We start from the raw sequence: 26,062 nt of genomic DNA, 5'->3' as shown, positions 1-26,062 counted from the left end.
AAATTTAAATTTTCAATAAAGATTTATTTATGAATCATTCGATATAAATGGACAATTTTTTATGAGCTCTTGTCCCAGGGCTGCACGGGCCATGCTATTTTAGGATATATATTTTTGTTGTATTTCAAACTATATAATCAAAATGAATATGTTTAAGCATTGACGACACGCATTTTTTTGGCCAGGATGGGCACAGGGAGATATAGTTGCCCTCCAATTATTTTTGGTTCTTAAATAGGAAATTAGAACTTGGGATTCTCGTTCTAGTGAAACCCCTCCTGAAATCCTAAGACCACTGGTCCGATAAGAACATCCCCATGAAAAAAAAAAAAAAAAAAAAAATCCATGACGCGAAAAATATGAAACTTCGCATTTTCCAAGTTGAGAGCTTTGAAAAACGAAAAACAGAGTGTTCTTGGGCATCCATAATCTGACGATGCGATAATCTGACGAGGGTCAAATCATTGTAAAAGTGTATCCACCCCCCTGTTTCTGAAAGTATACACATTTACCTATCGTAAAACCTTTTGAGGCTTACCATTAAATTTAATAAATCCAACATATTTAGAAGCAATAAATCCAACATATTTAGAAGCAATAAATCCAACGTATTTAGAAGCAATAAATACAACATATTTAGAAGTAATAAATCCAACATATTTAGAAGCAATAAATCCAACATATTTTGAAGCAATAAATCCAACAAATTTTAAAGAAATAAATCCAACATATTTAGAAGCAATAAATCCAACATATTTAGGAGCAATAAATCCAACATATTTAGAAGCAGTAAATCCAGCATATTTAGAAGCAATAAATCCAACATATTTTTGCAGGTGTTACTCTTTAGTTGTAGTGTTATGAAGAACCGTTTGACAAAACAGATAAATGAGCACACAAGCGTGAAAAATGCAAAGACGTTTAAGGACAAACAAGAAATTAAAAACTATAAATATAATCCTTGTTTCAAAATTTGAAAGATTCAAAAATATATTGGAAAAAAAAAAAATACAAAAAGAATAAATAAGCTAGGTGTACAGCTCAAAATCTACGCGCCTTGAATTATAAAATTCACTTTCTTGTCCAACTCGCCTCACCCAAATATCTCCTTCAAACTGTTCGGTACGGGTCCATTCATTCATCTGTTCAGAAGTAAAAGGTCCTTCAACTGAAGCATCTTCTTTGTTTTCTAGTTTGTATTCCCACATGACTTGTTCTAGAAAGAACAAAAAAGAATTTTAAACATGAATGTCTTTCAAATATAAGTTGATATTCACAGATCAAATACATCTTGAGAAACTAAGAGATGTGTTAATTTTTTTTTAAGAATTACAGAAATGCTAATAGCAAAGTTCCAAGACGTATCTCAGAAACTCGATTTAAGGTCTAAATATTGCTGTAATATCCTTCCTCATGAATTAATATCGATATTGTCTATTAGTATTGCTATTATCGATATTACATCGTTTAATATCGATTTAACATCGCTACCTTAGCAAAAATAATAGGCCAGCATTCTGTTTTATGTGTCTAGGAAGATTTTTTTTTAAATGATTCTATATTATTGATAAATTAGGTGGAAACCAGCGCCTGTCAGTGAAATAATCTATTGAAAATGAATCTATTGTCAAAAATTATAATTCAGTCCTGCAAAATCATCAAGACTTAGAAACATAAATTTAATTTAAATATTGATTTAAATACAAAATAAAAAAGAATACCAGCAATCTGTTTTAATATGAAATTATCAGTTGCTTTTTAGGGTAGTAACATAAGATGTTTTAGGAAGACAAGCTAGAAGAAAAGCCAGGAATATTAGCACAAAAAAAAAAAAAAAAAACGCTTCACGTTTAGAAACTACAAGTGTTGGGGTTCCACCTCTAATTCTTTTTTTTCAGGTAAATGACGTGTTTTCTTTTCCATAATTTACATTTGCTTAGATTTGCCTATAACATAATTTTCAATGATAAGTTAAAGTCCCGTTGCTAACCTAGTAGTTTTGCAATAAGTAAACTTTCAAGCTAAATTCTATTTTTGTCTTCCCAGACTTGGCCATTGATAGTTAATGATATTCAAAATGCCTTTGACTTTGTAGCTTTCATTTATAGGATTGGCCAGGGTCCACGCCTACAAAAAGTTCTATATGCAGAAGTGGTTATTTCATTTTAATCCATTTTCAGAGTCTGAGTCGAGTTTTAGTTTCGGAGTTTAGAAATGTGTTTCGTCAAGTGACCTTTAGATGAATACACGTGAGCTATTTTCTACAACCATGTAGATTATTTTTCCTCGAACCCAAGCAGGGTAGGAAAAAAGCGCGAGAAATAACGTCACTATCATATCGACAAGAGGGTCTGTTTACCCTCCAAAGAGATAGCTAGAGATATTATTGGTGACCCAGGTGGTGGTACCCTTGGCACTTTTGACCCTTCGATCACGTTACCATAGCTAACGAAACCGCCAGCGTGGGCCCCATATATAAGTGTGGCACCAGCGGTGGTCGATGCAATACAATAGTGGTGACCGCGAACCATACCACTCCAATAAGTTGTACCAGTGTTGGTTCGACACCAATAACAAGTTACATATAGAAGGGCTGTCATAATGAATATAAAAAAAAAATGAATAAAACTACTCTCTTTACAACTTAAATTGTGTGGTGATTAACGAGACCAGCAAATTTATGATTTAAAAACAAGATATTCACACACAATTGAATATGGAAGAATTAATGCCATTGAATGCTAATTTAAATAATTAAAATTCCTAAAATACAAAATTCGTAAAGTAAAAAATAAAAAAAGATGAAAAATAGAAAAGTTTAACTTGCGAAGTGTAAGGTAAATAAAAGCGTAAAGCAAGTGTTTCAGTGCAAAGCAAGGTAAATAACAGCAGTAAAATAATAAAATCTTAAAGCAAGTGTTAAAGTGTTACAATGCATACTGTAAAGTAATAAGGATAGAAGTAAAATCAGTTTTTAAGGCTTATGAGGTAAACACAAAATCCCGGATGATAATTAAGTTTACAACAACCACGGCAGTATCCAGGATTTTTTTTCAGGGGGGAGGGGGGTACAAAATGATTTTTTTTTTCGGGGGGGGGGGGGCTGTAACAAAAAAAACTTAAAAAATCGCATCAAAAATTTGTTTATATTCATTTTTGTTACATGTGTAAAAGTCGAACAAATTTTTTTTGAGGGGGAGCTCAACCCCCCACCCCCAGATATGACCTTGACAACAACCCTTGATGCAGATCCGTCACATTCAAATCAAACAGAGCGTCACTGTCGTTATAACCATCCTTGGTCCTAGTTACAGCCAGAACCCATGGTCACAATCTATATCCCTTTCAGGTCATTTTTTAATTTTTATTTATTTAACCAATGGGCTTTGAAAAATAAATTATGTAAAATGACAATTTAATGTGACATTTTGTCATATTTTCGGGTAAACCTTACCTGCAAGGGCCACTGGTTTTGCTGGTGTTTCTTCAACGAATTCTTCAGCAAACATATCCGCCGGCTCTTTAATGGCTTCTTCTGCTGCCCTTTTCAGCTAAAAAAGATAATAGAAAAGAAGATTTCAGAATGTAACGTTTTCCCTATATTAATGCAATTTTTTTCAAAAATATGAACAAAACGCACCACTTGAGGAGAAGGGGCAGCCCCTCTCACAAAAGATCGAAACTATATACAACATATGTTGTCACAATAAAAAGAACTTAATTTGATTATTTAAGTAAAAAATGCCCAAAAATTTAGGAAAATTTGAGGGGTTGAGGGCGGACTGGGCCCTGAGATATTTATCCTTGGCGAAAAATTAAGCACTTTTCCAAAAACTTGCGCATAATTAAGGAAAAACTATTTTAATTGCTCTACAAACGGCAAGCAACACCGCCAATAAAAACAACTTAATATTCCTGTTAAAACCAAAAATTAGCACCAAACGATGGTCATGTTCTTTCGAAGGACCTAAACGCATTAACAAAAACTGCACTGCATCCTGCAGCCACCAGATCTGTAGCTCTCAGGGGGAAGTAAATCACAAATAAATTTCAGTTACTCAGAAACAACTAAAATAGTCCCAAACAGGGAAATCGATTGAGGGCGGGGTATTCCAGCAATTGTCCTCCTCCTTCTTTCATTTTTTTTAAATAGCCTTAAATTTTGAAACATACCTCTTCTTGCGTTTTGTTTGAAGAAGTTGAACAAACAATGACATCTCTCCCCTGATTTTTGAAAAATACATCTTTTTCGTATTTTCATTTAAGAAAAAATTGGGAAAAAGTCCTTTCTTCCCCAACGTTTGCGTGAATTGGCACTCCTGATTCTACATAATTGTCTCATTTAGCTGATTTCTGAGCCTTCTTAAAGAGTCCTTGACTACTGGGGCAATTAAATCATACCACAATCAAAATTACCTTAAACTTCAGATAATCAAAGCAACCGTTTAATCTTGAGCAATTTCTAAAGAAGAGCACGCATAATTGAAAAATTCAACTATTCAGTGAAGCTAAAATAACATGTGGGAATTTCTAAGCAGCAGTGGATATTGAAATTTTAGTCTTTTCTCTGGGACAACAGCCTTTTAGACAGTGGGGTCAATTGGAGGGTGGATGGGTAATGGGCCCCTCTCGAGTTTTAGCCCTCACATCTATTTCTTAAACACCTTTTTTAGGGAGTATTTTTTTTCATCACAAAATACCTTTATTGGTATTTTCATTGAAAAAATTGAAAAAAAATTGACAAATCTACCTTTACTCCTAGATTTCGAAAGGACACATTTTGCACCCCTCTTCCCCCCCCTAAAAAATGAAGTGACACTAATGCTTTTAAAGAAGTTAAAATAACATTTCGAGATGTTAAGAATAGAAATCTTCTACTGAAATTTGGCATTACAGGAAAAACTTCAAAAAACACATAAAAAATTTGTTTATGTCCATTTTTGCTATGTATTTCACGAATCGGTTAAAGATTCAGGGGGGGAAGCACAAAAACCGTGGCCCCCTCCTCCCGTACACAGCCCTGTATACAGGACTATGAATTACTCGAAGCGTAGATTCACTGTTAGCTAACACTGCAAACACTGTTAGTGTTTGCAAAAAGAGTTGTCAAATTTTACTAGATAGTTTTGTATGTTTATTTTCCCGGTTCAAAGTGGCAGCACTGACGAATTTTGATACTGGCCAAACGTATTCGCCGTAATTTACGTCTAGCAAGCGGTATTTGACCAAAGATATCTTCTATTTTATTAATTTAGGCAAAACACACGCTAATTTAATTAATGAACGAAATTATAACAACGCTGCAGAAAGGAAAATCTTAATCCCAAGTCTCTAACATAAAGGTTAAACTGAAACACGAGCAATTCCAGCGGAAGAGCGAAGACCAAAAAATTCGGGAATTTTTTCATTGATCCTCCGGACGATGTCGATAATAAAATTTTTTATATCCATCTTCATACTGAGAGGAATTCGGCAATTTATACAATTAAATGATTTGAAACTAGGAAATTTGCATAATGACAAAAAAATATATGAAAAGCATAGCTTTGCTAAAAATGAATTAAATGCCTTGCACAATTAAAATGTTTAGCAACATGAAAAAAAGAAAAGCCCAAAATGACAAATAAACTAATTTTGCGGTTTTTTTTCATATTTTTTTTGTTGGTAAATGTTTTTATCTTTTTTCGCCCCTGTTCCTTCCTTGAACCTTACGGGGAAGACGATGTTGAAGTGATTTTCTTGTTAACTTATTATTGAACGAACTCTAAACTCTGTATAAATTCCTAACTGAATTAAAGGCAAATTCATTTTTAGCATACAGTATCTTAATCCTCTTGGCGTGCTGGTTTGAAAATTCTGTGTCCAAGGGGCAGGGGTTTGATCCCTGGCGTAGCCGGTTATTTGGTTAGGGACGGGGGTCAGTGGTGTGACTCTCTAAGCTCAGCCAAAGTCAACCCAGCTCTAAATGGGTACCTGGAGATATCTGGGGCTGGTAAGCAGGAAGGGTGTGCAAAAGCACAGGATGGCTGGCCCCCAGCCCCCCATTGCACTTCCTGGCTGAAGGGCCACGAAATGGAGATCAGTACCACCGGTTTGGACCTTAAGGGTCTAGTGCCGTCATACTTACTTACTTATCTTAATCCTCTGATCTTAAATCCTCCGTTTTCAAGGGAGTTAACCTAAGCTAAAAACTTAACCTAAGCTAACCTAACCTGTCATAATTAAACCTTGCATTAAACTGAAAAAGTTGACTGGCAAAGGTGACTACATCCATGGAGAAAAAAAAAAGATACTTCGGACATTCTCGGTAATATATACATATACATATATATATATATATATATATATATATATATATATATATATATATATATATATATATATATATATATATATATATATATATATATATATATATATATATATATATATATACGAGGGCAATTCAGAAACTAACCTCCGATTGGTCACAGTACGTGTAGTGGGGGGAGTAGCGCGCCCTCTGTGCATTCACGCACTCAGCAGGTCAGTCGGCATCAAGCCGTAGTCGAGTGAACATCGTACCTGCGCTAGTTTAGTTATTGTGGTAGTTTGAAATGTGTGCTGCAATAGAAAATCCCGCCAAATGTGAAGTGCGTGCTCTTATAAGGTTTTTTTTACAGCCAAAGGATACTCTGCAGCAGCTATTCATCGTGAGCTTTGTGCCGTGTACAGACCAAAAGTTATGAGTGAAGGAGTTGTCCGTGAATGGGTACGTTTATTTAAAAGTGGACGAGAAAACGTTCATGATGAAGAGAGGAGTGGTAAACAATCCTTGGTGACTGACGAACTCTTTCAGACAGTTGATGCAAAAGTTCGTGAAAATCAACGTTTCACAATGGCGGAGTTTTCTACTGATTTTCCACAGATTTCTAAGACTTTTGTACGAGATAGTGACAGCAAGATTGGGTTACCGTAAGTTCTGTGCACGATGGGTGCCCAAAACTCTTACCGACCACCACAAAACTCAAAGAATGGCCTCTGCATTAAACTTTCTGTCGCGTTATGAGGACAAAGGAGAACCATTGTTAAACAGAATCGTGACCGGTGACGAAACCTGGATTAAGTACGTGAACCCTGAGACAAAAGAACAGTCAAAGATGTGGGCACATTCAGATTTACCTACCAAACCAAAAAAAGCCCGGCAAGATTTTTCTGCCAGAAAACTGATGGCAACGGTGTTTTGGGATGTCAAAGGGGTGTTGTTGGTTGAATTCATGGAACGTGGGACGACCATTAATCAAGAAGTGTACTGTGAAACACTAAAAACATTCCGACGGGCTATACAGAACAAACGCCGAGGTATGCTGACTTCTGGTATCGTTTTTTTCCACGATAACGCCCGTCCTCACTCTGCTCGCAGAACAATAGCCCTTCTTGAGTCCTTCAAGTGGGACGTTTTCAACCATCCACCTTACAGCCCAGATCTGGCGCCAAGCGATTATCACCTCTTCATGCATATGAAGAAATGGCTTGGGTCCCAGCGGTTTGATGACGACGAAGAGCTCAAAGATGCGGTCACAGGCTGGCTCAAGGCACAAGTGGGTGATTTTTATGCAGAAGCAATTTCAAAGCTTGTGAAGAGATACGATAAGTGCCTCAATCGTTATGGAGACTATGTCGAAAAATAGTGCAAAGATGTAGTTGTAAGATGTATATATTAAAATATTTTTACTTAACTTGGTGTATTTTTTTCAATCAACCGGAAGTTAGTTTCTGAATTGCCCTCGTATATATATATATATATATATATATATATATATATATATATATATATATATATATATATATATATATATATATATATTGCCCATCCATTTGCAATATTATATGGCGTGATGCATTAACCAGTGCCAAAGGTCCGAGTTTCCACCTGAGCGAAGAAAAGACTATCAAAGCCCACAAGCGGGTTCTACTGTCTCTTCATCAGTAAAATAAAAGTTCAAACTTACAAAACCATGGTAAAACTTTTAATTAAGACACTGAACTAAATAAAATATTGAAGTTAAGGTATTTTGATACACAAACCTTTATCAAGGGAAAATAAAGTTGTTTAAAGTTAGAGAGAACTAAATTCTTGCGAAGCCAAAATAATCGAGGTTTGTTATTTTATTTAGTTCACTGTCTTAATCAAAAGTGTGTTGATTAAACACTTTTAATTATGTTAATTTTTTAATGCTTTTTTTAAAATTACTACTATGGATGCATAAATATATATTTTAAGCAGTGTTTTTATTACTTTTGATAAATATTAGCTTTAAATTTCCTTTTATTTACATACTGAAAAGGTACTCTGGCGTACGAAATTATTCACAATTTTATTCTAGGCTGTAAAGATCTTAAAATAACTCTTGATATTTCTCAGTGTGTAGATACATCTACTTTTAATCATAAATTGAAATTAATACTCTCATAAGCTCACGGAACTGATGGACTATCAGTATTAGCCTTACTGTATGCCTGTCTGCATTAGTACTGCTTAGAATGATAGACTATCATGAAGACGTGAAATTAATCATTTTTAAGCAACTCTGAAAAAGTTATGCTAAAGTCACCTTTCACAGGGAAAATCTGTCTTGGCTTTACTCTAATTAGACTCACAAGTCTTTTATATTTTTCACCCTATTTATCACTTTGACCGTACCGGTCTCGATAGATCAGCGGTCGGGGAACTTCTTTAATCATAACCAAAAAATATTTTTGTTTAAGTTGATATTACCCCGTGGCGAAGAGCAAAAAAAAAAAAAAAAAAAAAAATTGCCCCTTTTTAGCATCTTTCATATTACAGCCTCTCATGATAATTTTGAAAAGAAAACAATAACTAATAATTAAATTTAAACGTCATTTATTCAATTTATGAAAGTAATACCTAGTACTAGCAATACATAAGGGTAATAATAGTAATATAAGTAATATATATATAACAAATTGAAACCTGTTGGGGTACAATTGAGTATTGATATTTTGTGGTACTGCAACTAATTATAATAATAATAATGGCGGTACAAACAAAAATTAGAATTGAAAAAATTAGAAAAAAAGAATAATTGAAAACATTCTTCCTTCACGTTTTGGAGAAATGATGTTGTTTCATGTTCGATATAATTGCTTCAAAATTAGGACTTTTTGATGTAAGAGCGGTATGAATACAGTCTTCGGTGTTTAATCGGTTTCTGTTCTTAGTTTTTATTTTCATTAGAGTGGAAAAGCCATTTTCACACAAATATGCTGTTCCAAATGGCAGCAATTTTTTAACCACCTCTTCATGTACAATTTTGAAAGCCTCTGCAGCTTTTGACATCCAGAAATACGACAGGTTTGGTTTACTCTCAAACTGAATGCGTGTTTCAGTATTAGATCGAATTTCAAGAATTGCTTCCGTCAAACCTGAAGGTTCTTCTGGTATCATTTCAGCAATTTCACATTTAAAAGGATCTACAGTCCAACTGACAGCACGAGTATCAAGATCTGGAAAGTATTCTGAATACCGCTTTCTGAGTTCGATGTCTTACTATTGTATCCTTGATGTCAGCAAAAGTATTATTTTCGCAATCTTCCGAAAAGCTAACCATGAAAAAGAAGCTATCTTGTTCTGTTCTACTTGCTGTTTCCAATATCGCAGCTTTAATCCAAACGCTGACAGTACTTCTCTTGCTGAAATGATATTAATATTCTTTCCTTGTAATTCTTTGTTTAAAATATTTATACCCTCAAAAATGTTCACTAAATATGCGAGATATGTAACAAAGGAAGAGTTATTAAGCTTTTCTGCGAGAATATTTTATTGATCAACCATAAAGATTTCGACTTAAGTTTTGAGAGCCCATATTCAATTTACTACATTTCCATGAGAAAGCCACCTTACTTTAAAGTAGGTCCACATATTCAGCTTCAAAATCCTGACATAATTCACGAAATAGCCGCGTATTTAGTGCATGTCCCTTGATAAAATTTACAATCTTAATAATTAAAATACTTGAATTAAATTTTCAAATTGCGGCTAATCTTTATCGATATATTGGTGATTAGTGATAAAACTTTGGTCTTGTCCGCAACTAACTAGAAAAACTGGCCATGACTCGTCAATGTATTTGTTTCATGCCATGACGTCATGCCGTCATGCCATGACGGCATGTCATAGACTGAGCAGGTAGCCGGGGCTGTGCTTTAGTGCACAAAGATTTAACTCGAGAACACTCTAGTGGTGGGGAGTGAAATGGCATGGCCTGCATGTGTCACTAAATTGTTTAAGTTGAAAGAATACTAACAGGTTTATAAAATATCAAATTAAAAATACATACCTTTTACTAACAAAAGTTCCATTTTTACCCCCAAAATTTTCACTTTTACCCCATTTGGGGTAATTAACCCCGGTTCCCCGACCGCTGCAGTAGATATATTCACTTTTAATACTACCTTGAAATTAATGCTCTCATAAGTTTCCTGGTAGACATCCATATTTCCATAATTGGATAATACTTTATCTGCTAATCCAGTAAGCTTCAAAACCGCTTCCCTGTCACCGGATGTACTTTCTACATTTCCAGATTTCTTTTGCTTCCAGCGTTGAGATGCAGTCATTGATTTTCCACCACCTGTGTGAATGCAACATATAAATACTAACAAGACGAAATTTTCCAACACCAGTGTGAATGCAACACATAAATACTAATAAGACAGAATTTTAATACTAATTAGACAGAATAATCTACCAAGCATACAACTACCACAAATCAGTATCAATAAATAAATGAAACCCAAAACAAACAGAAATTAAAATAAATAACAGAGTCAAACTCAAAACGAGCAGAAATTAATATGAGTCGGGTTCTAAACCCCTATGCTTTCTAAAAGCCAGAATATAATTTGTACTTTACTGAAAAAAATTCCAATGAATTCACTGAAAAAAATGTGCATTGTCAGTTTAATATACATATACTAATATTTATTCCTCAAAATCTTAATTGATTTTTGATTTCTTAAAGTTAAAAAAATGAAAAAATTTAAATAATTTTTTTCAGTAAAATCTGCCTATGATTAAAGCTCTGCATTATATGACATATCACCTCCTCTGTTTGTCCTAAAACATTAAAATAAAGGCCTAACTCTAGAAATATTTGAACTTTAATAAAGGTTTGTATAAGTATACACTTAAAACCGAGTATACGAGTCGAAATACTCCATCAAAGGTCAGAGTAATCACTTAAGAAAAATAGATTTTCAAAATATTGTTTATAAAAGAAGGCAAATAATTATGTTTTATTTTCATTATCTAATTGGTATAAATGGGTTTCTGAATTCTCAGTTTGCATCAGTGGAGTGATATCGATTTTTTTTCAAACATTTACTAATGACATATTGAAAAAAAGGGGAAATTCACACCACTTGAGTTAACCACAGAAAGGGAATGCAACTGCTATATTACTTAAGTATTTCTCACCTTCTCAATACCAACTAGTCGCAAAATATAGTTATGTTTTTATATAGGGGTTACATATATTTGTCCATAAAATTGTAGAAACTGCTATATATATCGCTGATGTTTTCTATACTTATTTTGATAATAACAATAATCTTTAGTCGTTCCCTTTATCACACTTCAATAACATGGGTATCGTCAATTTAAGCACAAAAAAAAAGAAAAGCACAAAAAGACACAACACCAAGAAAATTAAAATGATGAAACATCACCTCTACTTCAGGACACTATTGTTGTAATATCTGACGTAGTAGGGCACAAAGGATTTTAGATATATTGTTGCCGAGTGTGTAGGCGGGCACTCCAACAGTTTTTTTTCCCTCTTTCAGAGTTGCCAACCTTGTTTTGTGTGCGTGGGTCTCTGAAGTAAACGGAGGAAGGATATTTCGGTGTGTTGAGGACTTCAGGATGTCAGCTCCAAACTACATCAGCCTTTTATGCCTCCTTTCCTCTAGGGTTTGGAGCTTGAGTTGGCTCAGGCTTTGTTCATAGTTTTTATAATTCGACCCAAGAATTATTTTACAGGCTTCTTTCTGAATTTTTTCCAGTTCATTTCTGTGATTCTCTGTAAGTAATGGGTTCCAGACATGACAGCCATGCATCATTACTGTCCGTAAATATGGTTTAGAACACGAAAGAAAGAGTTGCTGTCTTAGTACTAGAAGTAGGAGCCGTGCACAAGATTTGAGAAAAACAGATGCTTGTGCCGTGATAGGGCTGAGGGGATCTACACACGTGAGATCATCACTAAATTTGATGCCAAGTATATTTACGGAGTTCTATGTATGGAGAGGCGTGGATTCATTTATGCTCTTCATCTTCTTCTTCAGGAAGTTGACATTCATTACACAGCTTTTCTCGAGGCTTATCTGGAGCTTCCCCTGATCAGCTTGATGCTGAAGCTCTGTAACAAGGGGTATGAGCTGATTGGGTGATTGTGACAGGAAGTGCAGCAGGCTTAGCGAAAGATCATCAGCAAATTTATGCCTCTGTTTGTGTTGTCTCATCAGTCGGTTGATGACAATAAAAAAATAAGATGGGACCTAACTTGCTTCCTTGGGTAGCTCCACACGTGATGTCTTGGAAGTCGGATGTTTCCCCGTCTTCGAGTTGTACGTACTGTTGACGACCATAAAGGAAACATGCAATGGTACATAAGAGAAACTGCGAGACTTCCAGGGCACGGGCTTCGTTGATTACAGTCTCATGATCAAGCAGATCGAAAGCTTTCACGAAATCAGAAATGATTATTTCAGCAAGGGCCTCTTGATTTTCTAGGTGCTCTAGTAGATCATGAAGTAATCTGACCAGATAATGTGTTGTGCTGTGTCCTCGACGAAAACCGAACTGCATATGATTGATTTTGTGTTCTACTTCTGCTAGTAGCCACTGTAAAATAAAATCTTCGAAGACTTTTGAAATGATGGGTATCTTTGAGATTGGCCTGAGATCGGATGGTGATGTTTTCTTTGGAATTGGTGTGATAAATGCCTTTTTGAACTTATCTGGGAAAATGCCTTCCAGTAGGCACTGGTTATACACCATAGCCAATGGTATAGCCAGTAGGGGGGGAGCATGCATGTATCAGCCTTACAGGAATTTCACCAGGGTACGAGACATTCCTAATGTCTAGGTTTTCGAGCTTTTCTTGAATCTGGGAAACTGTAATAATAGGGATGATTTCGATTGGACCATTCTATGGCATAGTCTTGAGGGGAGGCTATTGGTGGCAAATATTTGAAAAGTGTGCATTAATTGCTTCTGCGGTTACATTCTCTCTTTGCTTGTCCCTCAGGATGGATTTAGACTTCTGCTGTCCCACTAGTTTCTGTACAGTTGTGCGGAACTTCCTTGGGTCACTGGCTGACAACTTGGCAAAAATTTGGTATCCATACAGACGTCTAGCTTGCTTTAGTAGTCTAACAACTATGTTTCTCCTCCGTTTATATTCGTCAGAGTGTGGCTTTGTCTCATAAAGCATGTCTCGCTCTGCCATTGCTGCTTTACTTGCCGGAGTAACCCATGAATTATTCTGTGCCTTAATTGTACCTCGCTTTTCAGGGAAGAGTCGTTCGTACTCTCGAATTGTTTGTTCATATAGGAGTTCAGTCATGCTGTTTTCGTGTTTGTTTTCGAAAAGGCGGAACCAGCATACTGAGTTGAGCCATTCTCTGTAGCCAATTATACCTTCTTTTGCAAGTGGACGGTAGGTGAACTGGGTTGGTTTAGTAGGTTTCATTGTTGACTTTGGCCGTAATATAACTCTTGCATGATCACTGGTTGAGAGTGGTGCTTCCGCCGAAGGATCTAAGTAGAAATCACCAAGTGCAGTGAAGATCAAGTCAAGGGTGTTTTCTCCCCGTGTTTTCACTTTAACTATTTGATGCAGGGCTGTAGAGCTTTCGATCCAGTTGGAGTTGAAGTCGTTGAAGTCCCCACAAAGAAAGATTCCTGCATATGGATATTTTGTTCTGATGAAGTCGCAACTTTGTTGGAGGTATTTCACTAGTTGTCGCCGATATGGTCCTCTTGGTGGGAAATCTACCGTGGCGTATCAATGACGACACTTGCCGAGGTAAGCCTTTTTGGTCGTGCCCACAGCCACGAAACTTTGGTAGCCACGATGTCATCGTCCTTTGGTACTGCGACATTCAGAATCCTATGAGGCACGTTTTTTTTGCAGGAGAAACCGACATCACCACCGTGAGTCTTGGGCTCTCCCAATGCACTGCAGCTTGGGAAAATATAACAGGAATACCCATCAATAATGGCCAAGGTAGGAGACGGGATCCATGTTACTGTCAGGCACATGATGTCAATGTCAGGTTTCCTCAGGAAAACTTCCATATCCTCTGCCTTGTTGTTGAGAGATCGAACATTTGACAGGGCTATTGTTGGAAAACGGTAAGATTAGATTGGTCTTGTATTAAAACTTGTTTTCTTTTTCCCTCTTTTCAGGCTGCAAGAAGAAGGATCAGGAGTCTCCAATCCCAGATCGTGAGTACCTGTTGAGGTGGGAGGGATAGTGAGGCATTTTGAATTAGATTTTGCTGTTGTCTCCATATTTAAACAAGTGTTTCCTGTACTAGAATACTGGTTGGTTTCAGATAAGGCCCCCCCGTCGATTGGTGACTGTTTGGGAAGCGGTGACCAGGGGGATCCCTTGGCTGGTAAGTTGAACGAGATGAGATCCAGTAGCTGCGCCTTCGGTTGTGATTTTGTTTTCGATCAGGTTGGTGGGGGTTTTTCTTGTGTTTCTCCAACCATTTTGTTGTTGGAGAAAACCCTGGTGGTGGTTCTTGCTTGTGGTATTTTAGCCAGTTCTGTAGAAAACTCGCGACCTCCATTTGGTTGATCCTTTCGTTTCCGGTAGGTGGTGGTACCATACAATCATATTTCCACGATTAGTTGTTTATAAATCAAAATTTTTACAGGACAAGTCTCTTACTTAATGCAAAATCTGACCCCGATTTCAAATTTTTATCTTTGTGCTCAACAGACATCGAGATTTAAACGCTTGAATTGAATATCTGAAAATCTCAATAAAAAAAAAAAAATTAAAAATCTACCACAGCTTCAAACCCTGAGAATTTAAATCACCAATCTATACCTATCAAACGCAAAAATAACAAAAACATAATTATTTGTTTTTTAAGGAGTATTTCGACTCGTATACTTAGTTTGAAGCACATACCTACATGCATCTTAATTAGAGTTCATATTTTTCTGGCGATGGTCTTTGTTCGAATATATTAAGATGAATAGATGAGGAAATACTAACGAAGAGCTTTAAACTGACAAGACTAGCCATCATAAACGTTCACCAAAACATTGAGGTAGACATCGACCGTGTTATAAATAGATATGGCGGGAGTAGAAATAAAGAAATAGACTTTCTCTTATAAAATTGCAATTCTATCATTGAAGCAAAATATATTAAACTTTAAAAAGTGGAAAGATACGCTGCGTTGTTAGGAAAATTGAAACTTTTATTAGTAATTTTTTGAGATTTCGTCAAAGTTGACGCTGTTAATTAAAACACTATTTTAAAAAAGAAATAGTGATTAGTTAATACTTTATTGTCTATACTTAAAAGCCTCGTTTTAAATGTCTTCTACATATTTCTATCTCTTTGTTCTATTTTTCTTGTAACACCCCTAAAAGAACTAGTATTTAATGTTTAATACATCTTTCACGAATATACAAGTTGTATCTTAAGCCGTAAATCCTACTTTTAAATAATATCATAATTACTAAGCGATGCCACAAAGTTAGGTGACTTGCTAAATGGTTTGACCTATACAAATAGTCATAAAGAATACATGACCCCAAAAAGATGGTTCAAGACCAATTTCTTTTTGACAATATAAAACTTAACTCACTCACTATAGTGGTCAGAAGTGCAAAGGCGAAAAATTATGCAGAAAATTTGATACTATATTAATAAAATATTTCTTATTGATGGTTAACAACTTTTTATTTTATTTTTATGACATGGTGTTTTTTAAAATTTACTATTTTTTGTATGACGCATAATTGTCATACAAATTAATTAATTGCTTTTAATTGCTGGTATTTCTTTGTTTGCAAGTTTATCGAAGCAACCTATTATGTGCCCCCCACTAAAGAAAATCCTGGATCTGCCCCTGCTGTAGTGAGGCTCTAAAACATTCCTTGGAGCAGTTGTTTGCTGCTAATCTGTATCTGGAATTTTTACTTTTGTAGTACAAAGTTTGTGCAAGATACAATAAGGTATGCATGCAATAAACAGAGTGTATAAAGGACAATTCACCTTTTTGTTTTTATATATTTTTCCTTTCAGTAAAGCAATAGTCACTTTTACGATAGCATACGTGGAGGGGTGGTAATTTTTGTTCGTTGACAGGCCTTTTATTTCACTTTTGACCTACGCTTATGCGTAGGTTATCTGATATGTCAATTGTATTTTTCCTCTTTTTACCCATAATTGCGCAATAATAGGGCATAATAAGGTTATAACAGCGTTCGCTATTTTTGGGCTAGTGATTACACTGGTTTGGGCTATATGTTCTGCCAAATACCTGGCAAATATGATCATAAAAGTCATGATCGAGAGTTCGTTGTGTAAACACCTTATTTTGGATATTAACCTTTCAATAAAGTAAGGGTTCCACCTGTGTGATTTTTCTAGAGACATTTATAATCTGATTATTTTATTTATTTGCCATTGACATTTCTGCAACTTGAATATAAAGTAAAGAATTGAATATTAAATCCCTTGGGATTTAGTGACTTAATAAGTACAGATACTTGGCAAAGAGATTTAAAACCCTAAGAGGATTGAACTCTGTGAGCAAAGTAGCCGTATCTATATTGTACCCAGAACATTACGACATCTATTCAAAACAAACAGCAAAACAGGTTGCGCACAATGTATCAAATGCAATAAATGGTCTCATCTTTTGTGTGAGTAATTTTTGCGCAAAAAGATTCTCCAAAGACCTGTACTCTGACTAAATTGAAGTCGAAAAACAACAGTCCAAAACAGCCAAATATCAACGAGAAGAACAATGATCAATTTAAAACGAACACTATTTTCCCAAGTGATAACTTCTTGACAAAATCAACATCCACTCCTGGCGTTTCACCGAAACTTAAGGCTGCTATAGAAAGCACAACAGTGGAAAGAAAAGAATGCTCAGGTCCTGATCTGAGTTGCCTCATATGTGACGAACCGAAAAAAGACAGCCGCTCGTTTGACTGTCATCATTGCTTACACCGCACCCATGCGGGATAAGCTGCAACTGATGCAGACATTGTCCTTCATCTGCAGAAGCCCTCGGAACGATTATTTCTTTTTACTTGTGAATAGTGCTTAAACCAGGGTAAGAAAACAAGCTCAAAATGTCCCAGTACTGATGTATCTGTTCAATGCTGTAGGTTTGTTACCAGTCAAGCTACTCAAACTGAACTAGAGTATCCTCAGTCCTTTCAAAGAGATGAAGAGGCTCACACAACGCATCATATCCCTGAGCAACATGTTTGCGGGTTTCACATAAGTGGAAGCTGTAGAAAGGCGGAGAATTTTATCTACTCCTTTAACAATACTTTTTAACCTGTTTTATTGATGGTGTTTTCCCTATTATTAATTAAAAAAAAACTTTCCGAAAAATAAGTTTTTCAAAGAAAAGTAAAAGCCATTTTAAACTTAAGCTCAGCCTATACAAATACCTTTTAAAATTCAAACTCAAAACGATCAGAAATTACTATTAGAGAATAAATGAAACCCAAAACGAACAGAAATTAAATAAACAATCATAGCAAAAACGTACAACAAGTAATAATATAAATGAACAAATAGATCTTAAAGCGAGTAAAGCTTAGATTGAATATGAAAATCAAGCTAAAAATGAAACAAAATACTTTCATTTAGAATTATAAATATAACTTAAAGCGAACTGAAATTGAATAAACATTTAATGTGATAAAACACGCAATAGATACTATTGTAGATTGAAAAATCCAGCTTAAAACGAGGGTAACCTAAACTCAAAATACATATAGAGCTTGTACCGAAGATAATTCTCCGCAAAAAAAAGTTTGGGTATGACCTCCAACCTACCGCGTCATTGGCGCTTTACTGAAAACCAATTTTATGACAAATATTTTCTTTTGTACTTAATATTGAAAATAAACATAAAATTATAGTAACATTTTGAACTGATGAGTTTTCAGCATTTAATATCACTATACATCAAACATTCAGTTTAATTTATTAGCTCTTTTTAACGTTGTTAAAGACGAATATAGTTTCACTACAAACATGTGTTTGGGTACTGCCTCCTTTCCTAACTGTAAATAAAAACCAAAAGCCTACTGCGTTATTGGCGCTTAACTGAAAACAAATTATATTACAAATATTTTCTTTTCCAGTTCTTACAGCATTAGAAATAAAAATACACTTACAGGGAAATAAATTCTTGAACTGATGGATCTTTCAACAATTAATATCATTATACATCAAATATTCAATTTGATGTTGTTTATACTTTCAAAGACTGTTCAAGACGCATATAGTTTTGAGTAAGCACCAATGACGCAGCAGGTCCTAGACTTTTACAGTGAGTGAAGGCGATAGCCAAACTCGTGTCTGTGGTGATTATTATTCGTTTCAAGCTTCCCTTGCACATTAATTTCATGTTTCAGTCTTTTTAAGATTTATTTATAAATCTACTTTTTTATCTATTGTATTTTTATTTGCATTGATTGTTTATTTAATTTCTGTATGTTTTAAGTTTCATGTATACTTCAATAGGAAAATATTTTTTTTCGTTTTAAGCTTGATTTTCATATTCAATCTAAGCATTACTCGCTTTAAGATCCATTTTTTCATTTATATTATTACTTGTTGTATGTTTTTGCTATGATTATTTAGTTAATTTCTGTTCGTTTTGGGTTTCATTTATTCTTTAATAGTAATTTCTGGTCGTTTTGAGTTTTAATTTTAAAAGGTATTTGTATTTGCTGGACTTAAGTTTAAAATGGCCTTTACTTTTCTTTGAATAGCTTATTTTTCGGAAAGTTTTTTTCAAATAATTTTTGTTCGTTTTTAATTGTAAAAAATTTCAAGTTTTTAAAAATTCCTTATTTCAAAATGTAACTTAAAAAAAAAAAAAAAAATCAAATATTCTAAGTATCAAAACTGATATCAAAGTAACAATATCAAAGTGAAAAAATGGGTTCGTGTCAGCTTCGGATTTTTTATTATCTGATGTTTGAACTATTTTTAACAAAATTGCTATCTCAAAATTTTTATCGGATAGGTTTGGAGAAAAAGGGCGTGTGGGGACTAATTGAGCTTCGGTCACTTTTGACTATTTAAAAGTTAACTAGAACTTTCTGTTTTCAATCAAATGAGCCCTCTCTGAAGTTTATACGAGTATCCCTTCTATAAGAACCATATAAATCCCCAGAGTATAACTTAAAATGCCTGTTTCGGGCCCTGGGGGGTTGTGTCGACCCCTTAGTTTTAATATCTGATGGTTGAACTATTTTTAACAAAAAGGTCACCTCAAATTTTTATCGGATGGGTTTATCCATCCGATACACCCAAAGAAGTGGAGGGCGGGAGGGGCTAGTTGCCCTCTGATCTGATCTGCTCCAAACCCCGCACTGCACTCTCGACCGGAGGCAGAGAATCAGGAGATCGGCTCGCAGATCATTGGTCAGCATGCGAAAAAGTTTGTTTAAACACAGAATTGTCAGGAAAGAATAACAAGTTCATACCATCTAAGGAGAATACTCCTAATTGGTAGAAAAATTTTGTCACTTGGTCTTCGACTTACAAATCGATTGCAAAACAAATTTGCTGTTTGAGCGTTCGATTACTTTCGACTATTACGACACTACAAAGATAGGACAAAGTAATGTCATCACTATCATAGGCAGCGCAATCAGGCTGCCTAAGTAAAGAACGATGTTGGCACAAAATATTATTATTTTTTTTTTTCATACCAGGGCACTTCGTATCGAAGGAGTTGTCGTAGAAACTTCAAAAAGGGCTCATTCGATTGGAAATTGGAATGGCTAGTCCTTCGTAATAGTCGAAAGTAATTAGAAGGCAACTAAAAACCCTTCCACGCCCACCATTTCCCCAAACACATCCAATCAAAATTTTGAGATAGCCATTTTGTTCAGCGTAGTTGATTTCCAGATAGAATTTATTTTTTTGAGGAGAACAATCCCCCCCAGCCCTCAGGACAAGGGCAAAGGGCAAATCTTATATGCCCTGGGAGTATATAAGATTTTACAGAAAGCGTTTTCGTAGAAACTTCAAAAAAGGCTCATTCGATTGGAAATTCAAAGGGCTAGTGTCCTTTTTAATAGCCAAAGTAATTCTAGGGCAACCACACCCCCCCCCCCTCTCATGCCTACCTTTCGCACAAACACATCCAATGGAAATTATGAGTCATTTTGTTTACGTAGTTGAAAGTTCTGGAAACTAAGTCTTTGAGGATGAAAGCCCCCCCCCAGAGCCCTCAGGGCACGGGTTGGAAGCTATGCCATGGAGGCATATCAGGTTTTTATAGAAAGCGTTGTCTTAGAAACTTCAAAAAGGGCTAATTCGATTTGAAATTCAAAGGGCTAGTGTCCTTTTTAATAGCCAAATTAATTCTAGGGTAACTAACCCCCCCCCCCCTCTCATGCCCACCTTTCGCAAAAACATATCCAATGAAAATTTTGAATCATTTTGTTTACGTAGTTGAAAGTTCTGGAAACTAAGTCTTTGAGGATGAAAGCCCCCCCCCCCCCACACAACCCTAAAGGCAAGGGTTGTAAGTTATGCCCTGGGGGCAAATAAGGTTCTTATAGAAACCGTTGTCGTAGAATCTTCACAATGGGCTCATTCAATTGGAAATTGAAATGGCTAGTGTCCTTTTTAATAGTCGTAAGTTATGCCCGGGGGGCATATAAGGTATTTACAGAAAGCGGTTTCGTATAAACTTAAAAAAAAGGTTCATTTGATTGGAAATTGAAACGGCTAGTGCCCTTTTTAATAGTCGAAAGCGATTGGAAGGCAACTAGCACCCCTTCCACGCCCACCATTTATCCAGACACATCCAATCAAAATTTTGAGATATCTATTTTGCTCAAAGTAATTGAAAGGCCTGGAATTTATCTCTTTGAGGATGATACTCCACCCAGAGCCCTGAGGGCAAGGACTCTAAGTTATGCCATGGTGACTTATAAGGTTTCTAGAGTAGGTGTTGTCGTAGAAGCTTCAAAAAGGTCTCACTCAATTGGAAATTGAAAGGGCTAGTGTCCTTTTTAATAGCCAAAGTAATTCTAGGGTAACTACCCCCCCCCCCCCCCTCTCATGCCCACCTTTCGCACAAACACATCCAGTGAAAATTTTGAGTCATTTTGTTTACGTAGTTGAAAGTTCTGGAAACTTAGTCTTTGAGGATGAAAGCCCCCCCCCCCCACACACCCCTAAAGGCAAGGGTTGTAAGTTATGCCCTGGGGGCAAATAAGGTTCTTATAGAAACCGTTGTCGTAGAATCTTCACAATGGGCTCATTCAATTGGAAATTGAAATGGCTAGTGTCCTTTTTAATAGTCGTAAGTTATGCCCGGGGGGCATATAAGGTATTTACAGAAAGCGGTGTCGTATAAACTTAAAAAAAAAGGTTCATTTGATTGGAAATTGAAACGGCTAGTGCCCTTTTTAATAGTCGAAAGCGATTGGAAGGCAACTAACACCCCTTCCACGCCCACCATTTATCCAGACACATCCAATCAAAATTTTGAGATAACCATTTTTCTCAAAGTAATTGAAAGACCTGAAAATTATCTCTTTGAGGATGATACTCCCCCCACAGCCCTGAGGGTACGGATTGTAAGTTATGACCTGGTGACTTATAAAGTTTCTATAGTAGGTGTTGTCGTAGAAGGTTCAAAAAGGGCTCACTCAATTGGAAATTGAAAGGGCTAGTGTCCTTTTTAATAGCCAAATTAATTCTAGGGTAACTAACCCCCCCCCCTCTCATGCCCACCCTTCGCACAAACACATCCAATGAAAATTTTGAGTCATTTTGTTTACGTAGTTGAAAGTTCTGGAAACTAAGTCTTTGAGGATGAAAGCCCCCCCCCACACAACCCTAAAGGCAAGGGTTGCAAGTTATGCCCTGGGGGCAAATAAGGTTCTTATAGAAACCGTTGTCGTAGAATCTTCACAATGGGCTCATTCAATTGGAAATTGAAATGGCTAGTGTCCTTTTTAATAGTCGTAAGTTATTCCCAGGGGGCATATAAGGTATTTACAGAAAGCGGTGTCATATAAACTTAAAAAAAAAGGTTCATTTGATTGGAAATTGAAACGGCTAGTGCCCTTTTTAATAGTCGAAAGCGATTGGAAGGCAACTAACACCCCTTCCACACCCACCATTTATCCAAACATATCCAATCAAAATTTTGAGATAGCCATTTTGCTCAACGTAATTTAAAGGTATTAAAATTTTGTCTTTGAAGATGACACTCCACCTAGAGTCCTCAGGGAAAGGGTTGTAAGTTATGCGCTGGTGACAAATCTGGTTTTTACAGAAGGCTTTGCCGTAAAAGGTTCAAAAAGGGCTCATTCAATTGGAAATTGAAAGGGCTAGTGTCCTTTTTAATAGCCAAATTAATTCTAGGGTAACTAACCCCCCCCCTCTCAGGCCCAACTTTCGCACAAACACATCCAATGAAAATTTTGAGTCATTTTGTTTGCGTAGTTGAAAGTTCTGGAAACTAAGTCTTTGAGGATGAAAGCCCCCCCCCCCCCACACAACCCTAAAGGCAAGGGTTGTAAGTTATGCCCTGGGGGCAAATAAGGTTCTTATAGAAACCGTTGTCGTAGAATCTTCACAATGGGCTCATTCAATTGGAAATTGAAATGGCTAGTGTCCTTTTTAATAGTCGAAAGTGATTGGAGGGCAACTAACATCCCTTCCACGCCCACCATTTCCCCACACATCGAGTCAAAATTTTGAGATAGCAATTTTGTTCAACGCAGTTGAAAGGTCCGGAAATTATATCTTTGAGCTGGACATTCCCCCCTCAGTATTCAGGGCAAGGGTCGTGAGTTATGCCCTGGGGGCATATAAGGTTTTTTATAGAAAGCGTCGTCGTAAAAACATGAAAAAACGGCTCATTCGATTGGAGATTCAAAGGGCTAGTGCCTATTTTAATAGTTGAAAGTAATTGGAACGCAACTAACCCCCCTCACCCGCCCACCATTCCCCCAAACATTTTTGGGGGACTTCGTATCGAATAATTTTTTTTCATACCAGGGCACTTCGTATCGAAGGAGTTGTCGTAGAAACTTGGAAAAGGGCTCATTCGATTGGAAATTGGAATGGCTAGTGCACTTTTTAATAGTCGAAGGTGATTGAAAGGCAACTAACACCCCTTCCACACCCACCATTTCCACAAATACATCCAATCAAAATTTGCAAATAGCCATTTTGTTCAGCGTAGTTGATTTCCGGATAGAAATTATGTTTTTGAGGAGGACACTCCCCCCACAGCCCTCAGGGGCAAGGGTTGTAAGTAAAAGCCTGGGGGCATAACTTGTCGTAAAAACTTCAAAAAGGGCTCATTCGATTGGAGATTCAAAAGGCTAGTGCCCTTTGTAATAGTCGAAAGTGATTGGAGGGCAACTAACACCCTTTCCACGCCCACCACTTCCCCCAACACATCCGATCAAAATTTTGAGATAGCTATTTTGTTCAACGTAGTTCAAAGATCTGGAAATTAGGTCTTTGAGGATGACAACCCCCCCCCCCAAAGCCCTCGGGGCAAGTGTTGTAAGTTATGCCCGGGGGGTATATAAGGTATTTACAGAAAGCGGTGTCGTGTAAACTTAAAAAAAGGTTCATTTGATTGGAAATTGAAACGGCTAGTGCCCTTTTTAATAGTTGAAAGTGATTGGACGGCAACTAACACCCCTCCCACGCCCACCATTTATCCAGAAAAATCCAATCAAAATTTTAAGATAGTCATTTAGTTCAAAGTAGTTGAAAGGTCCGGAAATTATGTCTTCGAGGATGAACTCCCGCCAGAGCCCTCAGGGCAAGGGTTGTAAGTTTTGCCCTGTGGGCATATAAGGTTTTTATAGAAAGCGTTGTCGTAGAAACTTCAAAAAGGGCTAACTCAGTTGGAAATTGAAAGGGCTAGTGCCCTTTTTAACAGCCAAAAGAGATTAGAGGGCAACTGAACCCCCTATCACGCCCACCATTTCCAAAAACACAGCCAATAAAAATTTTTAGATAGCCATTTTGTTTAAAGTTGTTGAAAGTTCTGCAAATTAGGTATTTGAGGATGACAACCCCCAGCCCTCAGGGCAAGGGTTGTAAGTTATGCCCTGGGAGCATATAAGGTTTTTATTGAAAGCGTTGTCGTAGAAACTTCAAAAGGGCTCATTCGATTGGAAATTGAAAGGGCTGGTGACCATTCTATGGGTCGAAAGTGATTGGGGGACAACTACACCCCTACAACGCCAACCATGTTCCCCACACACATCCAGTAAAAAATTTGATATGACTAGTTTGCTTAGTGTCGTAGAAAGGCCATGAAAATAGGTCTTTGAGAATGACCAGCCCCCTTACAGCCCTGAGGGCAAGGGTTGTAATTTTTGCCCTGGGGGCATATAAGGTGTTTATAGAAAGCGTTGACATAGAAACTCAAAAAGGGCTCATTTGATTGGAAATAGAAAGGGCTAGTGCCCTTTTTAATAGTCAAGTGATTGGAAGGCTTGACCTTTTTAGAGTAAAGAGCGATGTGAGTACAATGTATTCTTATTTTTTCCTTTTTTTGACCAGGGCACTTCGTATCGAAGGAATTGTCGTAAAAACTTCGAAAAGGGCTCATTCGATTGAAAATAGAAAGGGCTAGTGCCCTTTTAATAGTTGAAAGTGATTGGAGGGCACCTAATCCCCCATCCACGCCCACCCTCCCATTTGCCTATTATGTTTAAAAACTAAATGTTGCGTTAAGATTAAATCTAAATGCACTGTGTTAATGCTAATTCCCAATAAGGCATCTGAGCAGTATCCCAAGAACGACTGAGGGTATTATATTCAAACTTTCTGGGCTACTAGTGCTCTTAAAACATAACCAAATCAATGTAGTGCAGTTGTTTCCGCGTCATCAAATAAATTAAACATATTTTTTTGCGAATGGTATCAAGCTTTCTATTTCAGGTCGACTAGAGGACTTATGAAAATATATCCAACAGTAATAAATTTGTGCACATTTTTAAGAGGGTGTATATTGTTAAAAATTGCTGAAAATTCTTCTCCAGCATACAAATAGCAGACCAAAATATAAAGTCTTAAAAAAACCGAAAAGATTTAAACTATGATTTTCTTTTTCCCTGAAAAGACTATGTGAATATAAAACGAACAGAAATTAATTAAAAAAACTTTTTCCACAAAATAAGTTTTTCAAAGAAAAGTAAAGAACTCCGTTAAACCAAAAATGAGCAAAAATAAAATCAAATAATCTCCCAACCGTGAAACTACCACAAATCAGCATCGATAAATAAATGAACACAAAATAAACAGAAATTACAATAAATAACAGAGTCAAACTCAAAACGAGCAGAAATTAACATAAGCTGGGCTCAAAACCCCTATTTCTTCCAAAGGCCAGAACATAATTTGCAGTTTACTGAAAAAAATACAAATGAATGTGCATTGTCAGTTTAATATACATAAACTGCTATTTGATTATCAAAATCTTAATATTATTTGATTTATTAAAGTTATAAAAGTAAAACATTTATATTTTTTTTCAGTAAACTGCAAATTATGTTTTGGCCTTGGGAAGGCATAGGGGTTTCGAGCCCTACTATTCATCAATATCGAAAGCATCTTCGATAAGTCTAACCAGTCGAGTAGCCCAGAAACAAGGTTAGTATCATCTGAAAAAGCTCCTCCTCATGCGCTATTAAGCATAATTTTAGGGTTTATCCCTTCTCTCGGTCATGTATTTTACAGCAAACAGACTTGACTGTATTATCAGA

At 36.2% G+C, this 26,062-nt stretch overlaps 1 protein-coding gene across 3 annotated transcripts in view; it reads right to left on the bottom strand.

Annotated features, from left to right (window-relative positions):
* Positions 1-989: 989 nt before the first annotated feature.
* holn1 (CD2 antigen cytoplasmic tail-binding protein 2 homolog holn1) overlaps positions 990-26,062 on the bottom strand; it is an 84,146-nt gene continuing 59,073 nt past the window's right edge. For 2 of the 3 annotated variants that reach the window (XM_089087086.1, XM_089087085.1), the window contains exons 5-7: positions 10,456-10,634; positions 3,455-3,551; positions 990-1,216 (exon numbers count right to left, since the gene is read on the bottom strand). In XM_089087086.1, the coding sequence (XP_088943212.1) occupies positions 1,029-1,216; positions 3,455-3,551; positions 10,456-10,634 (464 nt within the window). In that variant the 3' untranslated portion in view covers positions 990-1,028. The remainder of the gene's footprint in view (positions 1,217-3,454; positions 3,552-10,455; positions 10,635-26,062) is intronic. The other variant, XM_089087084.1, reaches the window with a different exon arrangement.

Source organism: Artemia sp. Qi Xiang Cuo, chromosome 3 (assembly GCF_049724085.1).
Source record: "Artemia sp. Qi Xiang Cuo chromosome 3, ASM4972408v1, whole genome shotgun sequence".
Classification (NCBI taxonomy): Eukaryota; Metazoa; Arthropoda; class Branchiopoda; order Anostraca; family Artemiidae; genus Artemia; species Artemia sp. Qi Xiang Cuo.
The sequence above is the reverse complement of the archived record's forward strand: the minus strand, read 5'-3'. Positions and strand labels throughout refer to the sequence as shown.